This window comes from Hemiscyllium ocellatum, chromosome 11 (genome assembly GCF_020745735.1).
Source record: "Hemiscyllium ocellatum isolate sHemOce1 chromosome 11, sHemOce1.pat.X.cur, whole genome shotgun sequence".
NCBI classification, from domain to species: domain Eukaryota; kingdom Metazoa; phylum Chordata; class Chondrichthyes; order Orectolobiformes; family Hemiscylliidae; genus Hemiscyllium; species Hemiscyllium ocellatum.
Window position 1 is genome coordinate 89,863,482 of NC_083411.1, and position 19,524 is coordinate 89,883,005.

Genomic DNA, 19,524 nt, shown 5'->3' on the forward strand with positions numbered 1-19,524 from the left:
CAGGACAAACCTTGACCCCTACAATCAGTACACTGATTTGCAAATTTGGGATGCATTAGAAAGAGTTCACATGAAAGAAAGTGTAAGTAATGGTCAAATATAAGTGAAGTAATATAAATTTCCATTTACATTGCATGTATCTGTTAGATCTTGTATGTTTGTAGTGTTTAAGACATCTTGGTCTTCACCTTCATACCATCATTTTTTTTACAATTCTATTTCATCAGAAAGTTCCCTTGTCACATCACCGAAACAAAATATAATTGTTTTTAATTGTAATATTTTCATTGTAACAATATTTATTTTGGAAAAAATGCTCTCAGGTGCTCCAAAGTAGTGTATTTTGTTTTTGAAGACTCTGCAGCAATGTTCCTTCTCAGCTGTATGGGTGCAAGACCACACACCAGTCTAATCCAATAGGCTGTACAAAATTTCCTTTCAGGTATGCAAATGTGCGGTGTATGTGAATCTTAAAATGACCAGGAAGTGCAACTAACAGACCGTGCACAACAAACACAGGCTGGTGGGAACATCGATTTAGGAAGACACTCAAGATATCTTGAATAATTTGACAAGTTTTTTATGATAAATCTCATCATACAAAATTTTTGATTAGATTAGATTACTTAGTGTGGAAACAGGCCCTTCGGCCCAACAAGTCCACACCGACCCTCTGAAGAGCGACCCAACCAGACCCATTCCCCTACATTTACCCCTATACCTAACAGGCGATTTAGCATGGCGAATTCACCTAACCTGCACATTTTTGGACTGTGGGAGGAAACCGGAGCACCCGGAAGAAACCCACGCAGACACCAGGGAGAACGTGCAAACTCCACACAGACAGTTGCCTGAGGCGGGAATTGAACCCAGGTCTCTGGTGCTGTGAGGCAGCAGTGCTAACCACTGTTCCACCATGCCGCCCACTATTGTGGCAAGTTTTATTTTTATCAATGCGACAAATTGGCAGCTAAGTTATTTGTAGGAATATTGCATGGCATTTTTTTTACTACAAGAGACTTTGATGACTCGCTCTCTGATATCACTGTTGACATAAGCTGCAGTAAATGGCTTTAGGCATGAAATTGAGTTTGGTCATAACAATTATTTGTTGCTATAATTGCCATTTTGCGACAAAATGATACCCACTGCATGCAGTCTCACTTGCCACATGAATCACATTGGACCTCCTACTGGTGAAGATGTTAACTAATGTTTGTAAAGCAAACATTATTGTCACATGTCAATACCAGCAGAACCATTTGATAGTTTTATACACCAGCCAATGCCTTCTGTTAGCCTGACACAGCTGAGCAAGTGTTAAGCAGCATGAAGGACTCTGCACCAGCACTATTTAGCAGGATCATCAACTCTGTCTATCTTTGTCTAGTCATCCCTTGAACCTAGGAGGACTTTTACCACATGGCAACTCATGGCAAGTACCTGTGCATTATTGTTTTTAATCTGGAGAAGCTGTTGTGCTGCAGCTATCACATGGTTCTAGCTGATCTGGAGACTCTTACGTTCTTATCACATACCATTGGTGTATTGGAAGTATTTACAGTAACCACCTGTTTAGCCACATTGTGAATGCACCTTCTGTTGCCATCAAGTCAGGCTGTTGGACTCCATCTCTGTGACTTCGATGTAGAATGCTACGACTGTGCCACAAGACCAGATTGAAATACATATGATTAGTTACTCATTTGATTTCTGTTAACAGTTGTAATAATTGTGCAAATCTTTAGTCTTCTAAAAATCTTCAAAGTTGTTAAAGTCAATAGAGAGTAGTAGGGAATCACCATTCAGCGAGATCATGGCAAGCCCAATTGAGATCCAAGTTCTGCATTCCCAGTTCCAAACCCAATGACCTTTTGATTCCCTCACAAAAATCCTTCTACCTCTATCTTTAAAAATATTTAATAGCCCTGCCTCCACCGTCTCCGAATGCAGCAAGTTCCAAAGTCACACAGTCCTCAGAGAAATTACCTATTATACTATGTATACTTTACAGTTCATTCTGTTTGTTAATTTAGACATAATTGATCTTGATTCTGATTTATATTACTATAAAAATGAGGAAGTGGAATCTTGTTTAGTAACTTTCTAAATTTGGCAGTCATTTAAGAAATGTTATTCATAGAATCCCCACAGTGTGGAAACAAGCCATTCGGCCCAACAAGTCCACACCGACACGACCCCCCTACACTATCCCTATAATCCTACTTTCTCCATTGCTAGTCTGCCTAACCTATGCATCCTTGCACACTATGGGTAATTTACCATGGCCAATCCACCTAACCTGCACATCTTTGAACCCTCGCAAGCAGGGGGACAATGTGCTAACTCCACACAGACAGTCGCCTGAAGCTGGAATTCAACCTGGGCACTTTGGTTTGTTCATCTTCATTGGGAAGATAACACAAGCAAGTGGAAATGATTCAGTCACATTACTAACTCATGCTAACTGATGAACAGGCAATGGGAAGTCAAGAATTGAGTTACTTGCCACAGAATTCCCAGCTTTTGAACTATTCCAGTGAGACACTGGATGAAATTTTCCAATGGCCTGACAATCATTATTCCAACATAGTTGGGAGTTACAAATAGGTACCTGGTGGAGTTCCTATCAGCAAATGCTGAAGGAATTGCCCGATAGTTGATTCCACTGAGCAATTCCTCTACACCTAGAACCTTCGAAAGTCTCAATTCAAATCAAGGAAATATGAAGGTTACAATGAAATTAAGTAAATAGTTATTCAACAAAATCCAGGTTGTTAAATATGTAGTCTAACTCCTGAGTAAGTATTCAATTGTCCCTATACACATCTTATAGATTCACAACTAAAATTCTCCCAGACCACTTCACTAAACCACTCCCCTCCCCTCCCCACCCCACCCCACCAAACACCCTGACTGGCCATCCCCTTCCACCACTTGCCTGTCCTCCCTTTCTCTGCCGCTGGATATGCTCTTGCCTTTGTCAGATCTGACTTCCACTCACTATTCCTGCTCCCATTGGCCCAAATTTCTCCCACCTGCCCAAGCTACCTTAAACACTATATCACTTTAGTTTGCCCTTTTCCCTATCCAGTTAACACCCTCTCCCTTTTCCACTTGATATCCCATCCACTTCGCACTGTACTCACTACTCATCTGTCACTTAACCCCCTACCAGCTGACATGATTTACCTCGCGGAGAAAGTGAGGTCTGCAGATGCTGGAGATCAGAGCTGAAAATGTGTTGCTGGAAAAGCACAGCAGGTCAGGCAGCATCCAAGGAACAGGAAATTTGACGTTTCGGGCATAAGCCCTTCTTCAGGAATTTATCTAGCACCCTGGCCTCGTACTTACCTTAGCCCCAGCATCCAACCCTCTATCAATTTAGCACCTTATTCTTCCGATACTCAACAGTACACTTGCCTTATGTACTTACTGTTTGATAGCAGCTGTTATAGAAAGTGGCTGGACCTTTGAATATCACAATGTGGCAGCTGATTGTTGTGAAAGGAGGGCATGGTTTGCCTTCCCTGACACTTTTGCACCACACAACTATAGTGCAAAAACAGTAAAGCTCCTGTTTCCTGAAGGATCCCTGATTGGAATCTCCTCTCAGAAATAAGGAGCTTCCTTCTTTAGTAAAAAGAAAGGGCAAAATAGCAATTTGCGTGAAATTTCCAGCCCATTATTTGTATAGATTATCTGGTTAGGTCGGTAACCAATGGTACCCCCAAGTTGTTGATGGTGAAGGATTCTGCAATGATAATGCCTGCTTCTGGTGCTTGTTGACCTTGTGCATGAAGACTGCTTCAATGTCTGAGTTGTTGTGAATAGTACTGAACACAGAAAACACCAACATCGCTCTTCTGATCTTATGTCGGAGAGATGCCTATTGATGGAGCAGTTGAAGATGGTCAGACTTCGGAGACTAGCCGAAGGAACTTGGGGGATCTTGTAGTGCAGACATAGGGTCCCTACCTCTGGGCCAGCATGGGATATGCCCCATCTGCTCTGGAGCTGTGTAAGAATATCTCTCATTATGTTGATCAGAAAATATCTAGCCTGAGAATCTTCTGCTCTCATTTCCTTGGCCTGATTCCACTGTACCAAGTATGAGTCCAACCAATGCAGTGTTGAACCCCACTCCCGCATTGATTTCAGATTTGCTGATTCTTTTAGAGGCCATGCTGATCAAATATTGCCTTTGTCTTTCTCACCTCATCTTTGAATGTTACTCTTTTGTCCATGATTGAACCAAACCTGCATTGAAGTCTGGAGATGAAACATTCAGGGCAGAATCCAAACAGTGGTAGTGAGCGTGTTATTTTTGAGTAAATGCTGCTTGATAACTTTCTATCACTTTGATAACTGAGAGTAAACCCATTGGGCTTTTGCAGCAGGGCATAGGCACTTTCTACATTTTTAAGAATATGCCATTTAGCTATACAGGAAATGCTTGGCTAGAGGCCAAGTTAGTTTATGGCATAAAACTTGGCATAATACTGCTAGGATTTTGACAGGGTCCATAATTTTGCTGTATCCATGCTTTCAGGTGCTGCTTAGTATCACACAGAGTGAATCAAATTTGCTGAAGACTTGCATCTGAGATGCCGGGGGCCTCAAGAGGTGACTGATGTGGATTATCGATTCTGTACTTCTAGCTGAAGATAGTTGAAAAATATGTCTTGCTTTTAGCATAGGTGTGCTGCACTCCCTGATCATTAGGCCTGGGGATGCTTGTGGAACCTTCTCCTCTTCTGATTAGCTGTTTAACTGCCCACTGTGTTCATGACTGAATGTGATCGGACTGAAAAGCTTTGATCTGAGCTACTGATTGTAGATTCACTTGCCCCTGTCTGTTGTACAATGCTTCTGCTAATTGGCGTCCATGAAATCCAGTGTTGTAGCTTCATAGTTTGGTCCCTAATTCTTAGCTAATCCTGGTGCTGCTCTTGGCATGCTCTTCTTCATTCTTCACTGAACCAGGTTTGACCCCCTAGCTTGCAGGTAATGGTCGACTCTGGGATATGCAAGCCATGAGATTCCAGATTGTTATGAAATATGATCTTTCTCATGCTGATAAACACTGATTGCCCAGTTTTGAGTGGTTAAATCGGTTTGAAATCTATCTTCTGTAGATTAGCGTAATACCACATAACATGTTAGAGAATGTCTGCAATGTGAAGATGAAAGTTAATTGCTACAAGAAGTATGTGGTGGTCACAATAGTATCGTAGGTAAATGCATCTGGAACAGGTAAATCTGCAAGGATGCAATCAAGGATTGTTTGCGCTTTTATTGGTTCTCACCTCCTGCTGCAGGTGACTATGTACTTCAAGACTCAAGCTACTGAACCACATTTGGCAATGGACTTTGAAGGTCCCCTTCCACCCAGAATATTATCTCTACCCATAGTAACATCAGTGCTGGTTTGAATGCTGTCCAATTTAGTTTCCTTTCTGTTAAGTTCTGTTTGCCCTCAAGGTAAGGTCAGAACTACACTACAACCTGACTATTCCGAAAAGAGATTAGACAATCACTGTAATTAGAAGAAAAGCTTTAGTTCACATCAACCTGCGCTACCCATGACCTGGAAAAGTTCAATACTTAAAATGGGAGGGTTTTTTTTCCATTCTTCAAAATTAACACCTTTTATACTGAAGAAAAGAAGACATTACCAACACTTTTATTACAAGAATGAAAATAGATTTTTTTTTCAATTTTTGAATTGATGTCATTAACGCATTGTATTTTGGATGTATGATTTTACAGATAATGCAACTGAATGAGAAACTCAACTTTGAGATCACAGAAAATGGAGAGAATTTTTCTGTGGGAGAGAAGCAGTTATTATGTGTAGCTCGAGCCCTGCTTCAGCACAGCAAGGTAATAATTTCAAAGGAAACCTTCAGCAGTTTTTACCGCTTGAGTAAAGCATTGATCAAATTGAAGATAGTTCATCATTTTGAAGTGTTGACATGAAATCCAGAACTTTTATCCAGACATTTAAATACTAAATGCAGAAGTGATTCTGTTTTCTGAATTTAAAGAAGGAAAAATAATTACAAATATTTTTGGAGAAGTAGAGGCTTAAAGGTAACAAATTTAAAGAGTTTAAATAATGTGGGTGAGATTAGAACTAATGATAGCTGAATTGTTGTGAAATAGATTACAGGAATTCTATTCTAGAAGGCAGGGTGGCTGCTTTTACTTTGCTCTTTACTGGCAGATTTGAGGGTGGGGACATGAAATCCAGCAAACTGGCCCTCTTGCTCTCCATCTGCCAGCTACCTGTCCACTCCTGCTGCCTGAAATTTGACAGGGGTCTAAGGAATCTTATGTGGTCATTTGCTAGACAGCATATTGAGGCCATTAAATAGCCAGTTAAGAGTCTAATTCCACTCAGCTGGTATTTCACCCTCAGCAACTATAGGCCAATACCATGTGGGAACCTCATCAGCTTTAGCTGCACAAATCAATGTTTCACAGTAGGAATAACATCCTTTACTAGGTCCCCTGGACCCATCCGAAGCATCTACACCCCAACATTGTTTCCCTTTCTTTTTACCCTTTTCCTGAACTTTTGAACCTCAGCCCCTTAACCACTCACCTAGACTCTAGATTATAAACATAAATGTGCTTCTCGGTGTGGCAGGACTGCTTGTAGTCACAGCAGTGGCCATCACTCCTAACTCCTGGCTTTCCACAGTGGCCAGCTCCAAGGAAGACTTCCTACTGTGAAAAGGGTGGAGGTTCTGCTTTAAAGCATGATTCCTAGCAGCCGTCGGGATTATCACCAGGCTGGTTCCCTAAAAGACAGGTTTACAACTCCCTATTAAATACGGGCCTATGAATGGGTTAGATTAAGTCCTAACCAAAAGATTATTTGAGTTATGCCAAGTAAATTGAAATTTTACATATAATGTCAGATATCCTCTCTGAAGATAACCATCTGGTGATGGTGATTTGTTTAAAAGCTATTTCCTTTCTCTTGTAATTATATTCTTTGGAGAATACCAAGATACTCTGAAACATTGTGGTGTTTAAACTGTACAAATAAAATGGCTGTGGATCCCTTTCTTCCTATGACATGATCTTGTTTTTATAAAAATGCTTTCAAATCTGACCAGCCCAAGATATCCGGAGTCTTCTAATAACACTAAATTTAAATTTTAGTTGCAACTCTTGTGGTCATTAAGTGTGGAAACACTTGGGCAACAGTTCTACAGAATCAGAATACAGCAGATAACTTTTTATAAAAAATGTAAAATTATATCAATTGAAACAAGTATAGGTATTCTTCTTAGCTGAAGGCAATGTAAGATTTTGTCAAAAGAACATTGAAGAAAATAATAGTGGATAGCTGGATAATAAATAGCAAGATCTATATTTCAATTACGTTAAATGTTGGGAGCTCTATGGATTTGTGATCAAAGCAGATAAAGTGTAATGCGCATGCAAAGCAAATAGCAAGCATGGAAAATTTAATGCTGGCGCCTGTTTTAAAGGAAAAGGATGTGCATATCAATAGTACTTGAATCACTGAATTATTGGAACGTATTACTAGATCAGCTTAATTAAAAGCACACGTAGAATGTTAAGATCTGGATTAGACTTCATTTAGAATAATATTCCTTATTTTAGCATCATCACATAATAGATAATATCGAAGCCTGTGGAAAAAACTTACATGTAAATGCAGTAGAATGATAGTTTAAAGACTTCTCATATGTTAGACGCAGAAGGTTTGAGCTATTTGCTCAAAAAAGTGATGACTTATAAAAAATGATTATTGATGTCTTTTAAATTAATGAAAGTAATAGATTTAGTTCATGGATTGACTGCTTAAATTATAAGGAATGGTTTAGGAAACAGTACTTGTGTAGACTTGTGTCTGAATTACATTAGCGCAGAACTAGATTAGATGTCAAGACGTACTCATTTCTTCCAGAGTCTGCAATCTATTAAACGTTTACAGCTCATGCAGTTAGCACAGATTTACGACATTCAAAAGTGAGCTGGATAACGAGTTTGCGTATAATGAAGAGCCAGGTGGTTACAGATAACGTGCCTCCCAGTCAGCCATGGTGTCATACAGTTGTTTGATCTTGCATTGTTGGAGAGGGACTTTGGGGGTACATGTGAGAAGTTTGAGTCTTCAACCTTCCCTGGAATATGTTTTCTTATTTAGCTCCCCCAGGGAATTGCCAGGCTGATGCTGAGTGTATAGGGATTCCAGTGAGGAACATACTATAAGTTAAGGATAAGTCTCATGCCCTTTGTTTTCATATGATCATGATCTGCATTTCACTCAATGGCACCTTCTAGTTCAATGCTGTAAGTTTAAAACATTTCCTTTTCAATATAGATTTTATTACTAGATGAAGCCACAGCTGCCATTGATACAGATACTGATATGTTGATTCACAAGACCATTCAGGAGGCATTTTCTGATTGTACAATGCTGATTGTAGCTCATCGTCTTCACACGGTATTGAACTGTGACAGGATCATGGTGCTGGATCAAGGCGAGGTAAAATGTTTTTGCTGGTCAGAGTTAAGTTTGTAAAAGATGAAAGATTAGTTTTTGGGAACTGAAAGCTAATTTATTTTGAATTTCTCTCTTTTATAATTACTGACCTCAGTTTCCTAGTCAGTAAAGATAGGAAAGACACATCCCGTGTTTCTGCTTTGAATAAAAATGATGCCTGCACAAAAGTGCACAGTTGCAGATTGGTTATGAAGCTGGAATGGAATGTCTATGATGCCCATCAATAAACGTCCTTTAGTTCAGTTGTAATCAGAGTTTAAAAGCATCGTCATATACAGAAATCATATTACAGCTTAACACCAATTCCCATGTCAATGTCTGTCAACATTAACTGAATATCTCAAGTACCTGAAGTTGCCCTCAGATTTAATAAGGTAAAAACAATGACTGCAGATGCTGGAAACCAGATTCTGGATTAGTGGTGCTGGAAGAGCACAGCAGTTCAGGCAGCATCCAAAGTGCAGCGAAATCGACGTTTCGGGCAAAAGTCCTTCAGGAATAAAGGCAGTGAGCCTGAATGGTGGAGATTAAGCTAGAGGAGGGTGGGGGTGGGGAGAAAGTAGCATTGAGTACAATGGGTGAGTGGGGGAGGGGATGAAGGTGATAGGTCAGGGAGGAGAGGGTGGAGTAGATAGGCAGGTAGGACAAGTCCGGACAAGTCATGGGGACAGTGCTGAGCTGGAAGTTTGGAGCTAGGGTAAGGTAGGGGAAGGGGAAATGAGGAAACTGTTGAAGTCCACATTGATGCCCTGGGGTTGAAGTGTTCTGAGACGGAAGATGAGGCGTTCTTCCTCCAGGCATCTGGTGGTGAGGGAGCGGTGGTGAAGGAGGCCCAGGACCTCCATGTCCTCGGCAGAGTGGGAGGGAGTTGAAATGTTGAGCCACGGGGCGGTGTGGTTGATTCGTGCGGGTGTCCCGGAGATGTTCCCTAAACGCTCTGCTAGGAGGCGCCCAGTCTCCCCAATGTAGAGGAGACCGCATCGGGAGCAACGGATACAATAAATGATATTAGTGGATGTGGAAGGCTCCTTTAGGGCCTTGGATAGAGGTGAGGGAGGAGGTGTGGGCACAGGTTTTACAGTTCCTGCGGTGGCAGGGGAAAGTGCCAGGATGGGAGGGTGGGTTGTAGAAGGGCGTGGACCTGACCAGGTAGTCACGGAGGGAACGTTCTTTGCGGAAGGCGGAAAGGGGTGGGGAGGGAAATATATCCCTGGTGGTGAGGTCTTTTTGGAGGTGGCGGAAATGTCGGCGGATGATTTGGTTTATGCGAAGGTTGGTAGGGTGGAAGGTGAGCACCAGGGGCGTTCTGTCCTTGTTACGGTTGGAGGAGTGGGGTCTGAGGGCGGAGGTGCGGGATGTGGACGAGATGCGTTGGAGGGCATCTTTAACCACGCGGGAAGGGAAATTGCGATCTCTAAAGAAGGAGGCTATCTGGTGTGTTCTATGGTAGAACTGGTCCTCCTGGGAGCAGATACGGCGGAGGCGGAGGAATTGGGAATACGGAATGGCATTTTTGCAAGAGGTAGGGTGGGAAGAGGTGTAATCCAGGTAGCTGTGGGAGTTGGTGGGTTTGTAAAAAATGTCAGTGTCAAATCGGTCATCATTAATGGAGATGGAGAGGTCCAGGAAGGGGAGGGAGGTGTCAGAAATGGTGCAGGTAAATTTAAGGTCAGGGTGGAATGTGTTGGTGAAGTTGATGAATTGCTCAACCTCCTCGCGGGAGCATGAGGTGGCGCCAATGCTGTCATCAATGTAGTGGAGGAAGAGGTGGGGAGTGGTGCCGGTGTAATTACAGAAGATCAACTTTTCTACGTAGCCAACAAAGAGACGGGCATAGCTGGGGCCTATACATGTGCCCATGGCTACCCCTTTGGTCTGGAGGAAGTGGAAGGATTCAAAGGAGAAATTGTTAAGGGTGAGGACCAATTCAGCCAAACGAATGAGAGTGTTGGTGGAAGGGTACTGTCGGGAACGTTTGGAGAGGAAAAAATGGAGGGCTTGGAGGCCCTGGTCATGGCGGATGGAGGTGTAGAGGGATTGGATATCCATGGTGAAGATGAGGCATTGGTGGCCAGGGAAACGGAAGTCTTGGAGGAGGTGGAGGGCGTGGGTGGTGTCTCGAACGTATGTGGGGAGTTCCTGGACTAGGGGGGATAGGACAGTGTCAAGGTAGGTAGAGATGAGTTCAGTGGGACAGGAGCATGCTGAGGCAATGGGTTGGCCAGGGTGGTCAGGCTTGTGGATCTTGGGAAGGAGGTAGAACCGGGCAGTGCGGGGTTTCCAGACTATGAGGTTGGAAGCTGTGGGTGGGAGATCTCCTGAGGTGATGAGATTCTGTATGGTCTGGGAGATGATGGTTTGGTGATGGGGGGTGGGGTCATGGTCGAGGGGACAGTAGGAAGAGGTGTCCTCGAGTTGGTGTTTGGCTTCAGCGGTGTAGAGGTCAGTACGCCAGACTACCACTGCACCCCCTTTATCCGTTGGCTTGATGGTGAGGTTGGGATTGGAGCAGAGGGTTTGGAGGGCTGCGCGTTGTATACCAAGCATTGATAGCCATGCTACAGCACAAGCCAGACCATTATGTCTTTGGGATTTAATGCTGCCTTTATTTACTAAAACAAGATCTAGTATGTAGCCATTCTACCACTTGAAGGCATCAAGAATTCTGCAGATAGAGCAAATTGAAAGATGTAGTTTCTGTTCATTATCCTATGCGTAATATTACACAAGCCTCTATCTATATTGTGCATTCTTTCATCCAAACGTTTCTCCCATTTACTTTCATTAATCTCTCACCATTTTTTTTATTCCCGTCTCCCTCATTTAATTATCTAACCTCCCATTAAACACAAAACAATATTTATGATATACATGGCTAAGCATACCTAGCTGTCAGGTCAGTTCTAATCACTCTCAATTCCACAACGAGCTTGAACTTTATTCCCAGGTTGATTTGAAGAACTTGGAAAGTTTTGCAAATGCAGTAATGAATGGTTCCAGTATCAGTGTAAGCTTGTTTTGTTAAATTCCATTTTTTTTTCTTTTGAAAGAAATCAATCTATCCCTTGATATATCTATAAACATAGCTGATATTAAAATTCAAAAATATATGGAGTGAAAGAGATGGTAGACCAAAAAATGGTTATAGTCCAACAGGTTTATTTGAAATCACAAGATTTCATCACCAGGACTATTACCTGGTGTTGTGTGACTTATAAATTTGTCCCTCCCAGTCCAACACCGGAAACTCCACATCATTTGAGTGACTAAACAACATTTGCTACCAAGGTTAACAAATAAAGAAAGGTCACTTGAATGAGATGCTGGAAGATTGTCACCATATGTCTGGATATACCCTAACACAACACAGCATTTGGGAGAGCAAACATATGTAACTAAAAAGGAGCTGTTTTTAGTTCTTTCATTGATTGGGAGGAGGATACGAATTAGTGTGTTCAGTCGGCAATATGAGTACTGATTTCTGATAACAAATGAAATCAAGTACAAAATGTTTTAATATTAAAATCACTTTATTTATTAGATTGCTGAGTTTGACAGCCCCAGTGTCCTGCTCTCCAATGACAACTCAAGATTCCATGCAATGCTTAGCGCGGTGGAAAACAGGATAATAGCATCACCATCCAGCAGTTAATCTCCTTGTTCAGCAATCAAGTTGGAACGCTCCAGACTATCACTGGCCACACTGCATAGTGCAACCTCTCTACATAAGAAACCAAAAAAAAATGGAGGACTCTTTGCAGATGGATAAAGTGATTCCAAGTGAACTGTCACTCATGAATACCTTATTTATTATACTTTATAGACAGCACAAAACATCATGTAATTTGACAGTGTTTTTGTCTTCTAATGGGGAATATCTAATGAAATATGTTGGGAGTAATTAGTGTAAGAGTCCTTTAGTGAAATACTGCACAATACACTGTCTTTTGAGAAGGAACAGATCTGTCTCAATTTCAAACTGTATGCAGAGCCTTGGAATATCTTTAAATTAAGTTTTTTGCTTAGACACACCTTTGAAATGAAGCTCTAAGTTAATTATTCTTCGTTAAAAAGCTAGTCTTTGAATATTAACAAGTAGGGAAGAATCTTAAGTACTTATTTGTAAAACCAAAATTCAAAACTTAAAAGATTCCCTGTAAGGTTTGACGTCTTCCAACCCAGAACTTTCTTCTGCTAAAATTGGTTTTGAAAATACATAAAAAGGATTTTCTCTCCCTTCTTAAGACTTCAGTCTTTGTTGTTTTGCCAGAACCAGGAACATTTGGTAAGGACAATTTTGTATCACCATCAGCAAGTTTTCTGTTGTTTTCTAAATGCAATGCACTTTGGATCCATCTACTTTCTCAAGAAAGGGAGTGTAATATTAATCTTTTACAAATTCCTTCATTTATGGGAAGTGGATTCATTGTGTTAAAAAAAATTCTGTGCAAATGGGATTATCCTGGCCCAAGATTCCCCAATATTCTGATTTGGAGCAGACAGAATATTTCACACTTGCACTCTATTCTTTAAAATCTAAGTGCATGCAATTCAACAGGGAGTTGTAAGGCTGTCCATTTTGTGGTCCATTGAAAGTTCTTTTTGCAATATTGATTCTATCATATGAAACTGTATAAAACTAGAATGGTGAGACACTAACCCCCAAATCAGGTAGCTGCTTCACAATCATATACCACTGAACACAGCTCTGTCTGTGTTCTTGGGAGAAATACATTTCTAGCAATGCCCTCAAAAGTTTCTGAATCTAACTCCAAAGCAGCTTTTCACCATAATAAAGCAGCTAAAGAAATTGAACCTTATTGAGATTCTAGTTGTATAAAACTTTTTTTGATTCAATATTTGTTTAAATGTTTGTTTCTATATATACATATATATGCTATGGAGGATGAGGCCGAGACTACACATTAGTATGAGCATGACTAATAGTCCGTAGTACATCAACATATATTGATAAACAGCCAGATTTTCTGGCCACTCATTTTAATGTTCAGAAAATATAATTCTAGCCTCTAGCATTATCAGATGACAATATCAAAAGTTTCTTAAAGCCTCTGCTGTGCTTTGACAATCAAAAACAAAGCTCTTGTTACTGTGCATATACTGACTGGATCAAAACAGTGGGTGTCCAGGGTCAAAAGTGGGTAACTGAATCTTTAAGAATATTCTTATTTGTTACCTTTTTCTAAGAAAATAGTTAAATGCCCTGAGATGTTAATATATTTCTAAGTATGTTTACATCTAAGAGTGTTAGTTGAACAATGCCAAAGACATCTGTGAGGCTGTCAACACCAGCATTGAAACTTCAGGAGTACCAAACTCAATCCTATTAAATAATATGATTTACTGTTGGGGAATTTTCAGTGAAAGCCTTAATGTTCATTATGCTAAGATTGGAAGAAATACAACCAATTGTTAAATATTTAGCATTCTCCTTCACTGGTGATTTAAGGAAAATTTTCAACTGAGCTATTATTTGAAATGACCTGATCAAGGACAAATTAATTATATAAACAGTTCCAGCCTGCAGCAATCTTTTCAGTGTAAATATTAGGAGCACTTCTTGTGTATAGTAAGTAATGTTGGTGGGTTTTGTTTTGTTTCTCATTGTTTATGCAACAGAAAGAGTGCATTAATGAGTGTCCACCACAGAAGGTGAAATAATTGGTGGTATGAAAATTGATATCCATCAAATTATCTATTGCCCTGAATACTCAATTCTATTATTAAGTATGTCCTTTTTTACTTGAACCTAAGGGCATTTCTACCATACCCACATTGGCAGTAGCTTCTTAGTATTACGTTATATAGGAATAGCCATCGTAATCAAAATTTGTCAAGCTTAAATATATTCCTTCAACTGCCAAATTATCATAATAAATTATTTTCTTGCTGTGCAAAGGTAGAGTGACTGATTTGTGTAACTATATCATAATGTTACCAGTTTTATACCAATCACTTTGGTTAAATGTATTTTAAAGAACTTGGAATTTCTGCACCATCTTCCTAACCCACCGTTGTCACTTTGGCAGATTCTTTGGTAAAACTATGTACATGTCTCAATTCTACTTTTTCTGCTGATATTCTGACAAAGTAATGTTGGTAATTAGGAAGACTAGCGGACATTATCCCACAAAGTATTTCTCATAATCTTTCTCATCTCTCTATATTTTACCTCAATTCACGTCAGCATTGACGTATCTTTTCCATATTCCGTTCCAAAACACTCCCTATTCACATTCCCTCTCCCCTACATTGATTTGAAATTAAAAATTAATCACAAATTCTTTCAATATTTTATCCCTGTATCTCAAAACAGTATCCTTACATTGGCTTAATTCTCCCTTGAACAATCCGCAAGCTTTTAAAACAAAGCAAGGGCTACCTAAGTCCACTACTCAATTTAGCTCACCTCATTTTATTATTTTGAGGCTCACTGATGTCTTGAAATGTAGGCTTTGGTTCTTCATCCAAGGTTTTCAACAATTAAAGACTTGAGTGGCATAAAATAAGGGCAAAATAAGGGCAACAGGTGTTCCTGTACTGTTTGATCAGGTAGATTTAAATGTTGATAACTTTACTGGGGCATTATTTGCTAACTGCACAGCTCATGGTCAGAAGTGGTTATTTACGCACCGTGTTTATGTGAATGTTTGCTCATTGTACTAACATGGTGTATACCACCAAAATGCATTATTATATTTACAGCATTTATAGTGGATATTATTACTACAAATTCCTTATATGTCAGAGTTCTTCAGTGTACAAATTTGCTGTAAAGATGTGAAAAAATAAAAGACAAGACTGAAAGGTTTTGTCACATTTCTGGTATGGACCAGCCCAGCAACATCTTGACTCATTTTTTGCAGCTTTCTAACAAATTACTGTCTTTTCTTTTGCAAAGGGTAGACAAAGAAGTTTCTAATCTGCCCAGAACTCTGTTTAGAAATCAATCTCTGTGTATGATAATGCAATAAAAAGATTTGCCTTGATGTAAGATAGAACTTATAAACAATAAAAGTATTTTTGTAGTCTAATGGTGGCTATTGTTTTTTTTTGTTATTTTTCTGTGTCACTATAAAAAATGCTGAAAGATTAAAAATAAATCATTCTCTGCTTATTATTCTTACTTAGAAAGCATTTCAGTAACTGCTTTTTGCTGTACAGTTTTGTTTCTAAATTTTAAAAAAAGCAGAAGCTGGGTATCAGAAATTGCTGGAGAAACTCGACTCTAAAGGTGACTGGACCTGAAACACTAACTCTGCTTTCTGTTCACAGATGCTGCCAGAACTCAGTGTTTTTTCCAGTGAATTCTGCTTTTGTTTGTAGTAACTCATGCTAAATTGTGGGTAAGTTTTTAAAAATTATTCATTCATGGGAAGTGGGCATCACTGGCTGGGCAAGTATTTATTGTCCATCCTAGTTGCTCTTGAGAAGGTGATGGTGAGTGCCCTCTTGAATCACCATTTTTGCATATGTGGACTCACAATGCTGTTGGACAGTGAGTTCCAGCAGTTTACACAGCAATGTTGAAGGCATGGTGTTATATTTCCAGGTCAGGATGATGTGAGGCTTGGCGAGGAACTTGCAGGTGGTGGTGTTCCCATGTAGCTGCTGCCACTGTCCTTTTGAGAGTGTAGCGGTCACAGGTTTGGAAGGTGCTGTCTATGGAACTTAGGTGAATTTCTACAATGAATTTTGTAAATGGTACACACTACCAGTACTGTACATCTGTGGTTGATGAAGTTAATGTTTGTGGATGTAGTGTCTAGTAAGAGAGCTGTTTTCTCTTGTATGGTGTCAAGTTTCTTGAGTGTTGTTGGAGCTTCATTCGTCCAGGAAAGTAGAGAGTATTCCATCGCACTCCTGACTTGTGCCTTAGGGACAGGCTTTATGGAGTCAGAAGCTGAGTTATTCGCTGCAGGATTCCTAGAGACACACATGCTCAATTATACAGCTATTCCACTTCATTATCTGGTCAATGATAACCCTCACGGTGTTGATGGTGGAGGATTGAGCAATTGTAGTGCCATTAAAAGTCAAGGGGTGATGTTTAGATTCTCTTGTCGGAGATTAGTTATTGCATAGCATTGTGTGGCACAAACATTATTTGTCACTTATCGGCCGAAGCCTAGGTATTGTCCAAGTTTTGCTGCATATGGACCGCTTCTGTATCTGAGGAGTCATGGATGGGGCTGAACATTGTGCAATCATCAGTGAACATCCCCACTTCTTATAATGAAGGGAACATCATTGATGGGACTGTTGAAGGTGGATAGGCCTAGGATGCCAACCTGAGAGATGTCTTAGAGCTGAGATGACTGACCTCCAACAACCACAATACACTTTATTCCAGATTTTATTGAATTCAAATTTCATCTTCTGCAGTGGTGCTGGAATGGAGGTCGCCAGAACATTACTTGCTCAGGAGACAATATCACTCTGCTGTCGCCTTCCCTTGAGGATGATTCATAATCCTTTTGCAAATGTAACTGGAGAAAATTATTTATTTGGCTGCACAGTAAAACCTTCATAGTTGGATTGCAATTAGTTTGTTAGTTATAATTATTCAGTCAAAATGGCACTATTCATATACACACTTGGATCTTGTGGCAACGTGCATTTCATCTCTGTATCAACTTTAACATTAAATGTCCCAAGGCAATTTATTAATGTGAAAAAAAATCACTGTCCCAAAGTAAATATTGGGAAACATAATCAAAAGCCTGGAGAAAGAGAACTGCTTTGTTTTTCCTGATGATCAGCTAAAACAACATTGTAGAATAAGTCAAAGCATCTCCTGGTTTCATATACCTATCTCAGGAGATGGTAAGATGTTCACTGTGGGTTGACGGCATAAGATGGTATTGGTCACCCTAGACGTGGATCCCAGGTGTTTGCAGGGGGCTATCCAATGCTGAGGTGAGCTGTAAAAGGCATGCCTTCTTTCACTAGGACACACCATCTCCATGAAACCCAAGGCTCCTTACATTCCATTCTCTCAGTTCATCTCTGTGACCCCAGGTATCCTTCATAGCCACTCAGAGTGGACTCTGCCATGTAGTAGCACTGGGAATTGCTTTAAAAATCATTGGAAAACCAGTAAACCTCTAGCAATCTATGAAAATCCTGAATTTAAATTGACAATCATAGATACTGAGCAAAAGCTGAAAGGAGAAGGGTTGAAAAGGAATTTTTTTTTTACTTTTTTTGATCCAGTGATACTTGTGTCCTGGGAAAATTGCTGTGAGGGATGTGAACAGTTACACAATGCTGGTCAATTTAAGGGTCAACTCAATCTTTTCAAGGCAGATTCATATAATGAATAGTGCATTAAAAATTTATCTAATGACATTTTTAAGATGTCAAGACATTTTATACTTTTAAAATGTTCCTGACTTCTCAGTCAGTGAATGAGTGTCAAAGAAATACACACGTAGTGGAAAACAATGTGTAAAGAAATCTCTTTTTTTCTTCTTGATTTAAAATGAGGAACCCAATCTCAAAGGAGCAAGTATGCACTTTGCACAGGAGGCAATCCCTATATGCAAAAAGGCCAGAGGAAAATAATGGTTGTATTGTGGAGGAAAATTAGATATCTTTCCAAAAAAATCAACACAATCAGCGACCCATTGAAATGCACATCTGAAACCAAACAAAATATGGCCTCAGATGCCCAAAAGGAAGGCTGGATGAGGATTAAAGAAGGTGAAAAAAAGGCATGAAATGATTTGTAACCAAAGACAGGATTTTAAAGTTAATACGTTGTAGATTAGGAAGCCTGTGAATGTTGAAAAGGGACAGCAGGTAACAAAGTGTGAGTAAGATCTGAGAAAAATGGAGATTAGAGTTAAAAAGGAGGTTTCTTTTAAAGCCAGTATCCTTACAGTATGTTCTGAGTAGCAGAAGGTTTTATCTTTGTTCACACACTAACAATCTTTAACAAATAAGGACAAAAAGAAGATACAGTAAAGGCCACAAGGATCACTAAGGCCACTGTGTTCCATGGAACTGATGTCAAACAACTACCTAGCATCATATGTACCTTATTATCAATGCAGCATTTAGGAAAATTTAAGTTTTGTTCCCGAAAGGGGAAGTTGGAAAAGGGGGCAGTGAGTATTCTTACATCTTGACTAATTGTCCTATATCCATTAGTTTGTAATAGAACAGGTGAATGACATAACTAACAGCCCTATAAATTGAGTATATCGACAAGTGCTCAATTGAGAGTTAGTTGTCATCAAATGGCAGCTGCCTTTAAATAGATGACAGGCCAAAAGAGGAAAGGCCAGGGGAAGGTTCCTTAGTTTTTCAGCTAAACCGCAGGATGCTCCTTTCTCAACTTTCGTTAGGTTGACACACTGTACCAACTGTCTATTCATCAGTGAGCCATCTTCAATTGTCACAGGTCATCTGTTTTTCATCTCAACGTATATTCTAAACTGTAGCTTTTTAACAAAATAAACTGCAAAAGATTCTCATGAATGGTAAGCTTTCTGTATTAGATAACTGTGGTCCTGAGTCTTAAAATCTTACATTAGAAAATGAGCATGAAGATGACAAAACATGGGCAGGGATTTAGTAAGGAATGACAGATGGCCATCCAGCGCCTCACATCTGTTGCTTCAACATATGGATTGTGGCTCATTGAGATAATGCCTGATAGCAATATACATTGCTCCTAAATACAGGAGTCTTATTCAACTTGAAATATTACCTCTGTTTTGCTTTCTTTGCAAATATTACCAGACTTGTTGAGCAGTGCTCATATTCTAAGGGGGTGATGAGCAAATTTGTTACCAAAAGCCCATGAAACTTTAAATCATAGGGTGACCAACTGGATAAAAGTTAGAATTGACAAAACCGGGTAAGGAATTACCCCTCCAAACACTGATTAGTTCCCTGTTTTACTAGCTTCTGATAGGTTTCCTCGCAAGCTAATCAACAACAAA

At 39.9% G+C, this 19,524-nt stretch overlaps 1 protein-coding gene across 1 annotated transcript in view; it reads left to right on the top strand.

Moving 5' to 3' along the window:
• LOC132820502 (ATP-binding cassette sub-family C member 5-like) overlaps nucleotides 1-12,654 on the top strand; it is a 46,758-nt gene extending 34,104 nt beyond the window's left edge. The window contains exons 9-12 of the mRNA XM_060832709.1: nucleotides 4-82; nucleotides 5,773-5,886; nucleotides 8,369-8,533; nucleotides 12,093-12,654. Coding sequence (XP_060688692.1) covers nucleotides 4-82; nucleotides 5,773-5,886; nucleotides 8,369-8,533; nucleotides 12,093-12,203 — 469 coding nt within the window. The 3' untranslated portion in view covers nucleotides 12,204-12,654. The remainder of the gene's footprint in view (nucleotides 1-3; nucleotides 83-5,772; nucleotides 5,887-8,368; nucleotides 8,534-12,092) is intronic.
• The last annotated feature ends 6,870 nt before the right edge of the window (nucleotides 12,655-19,524 follow it).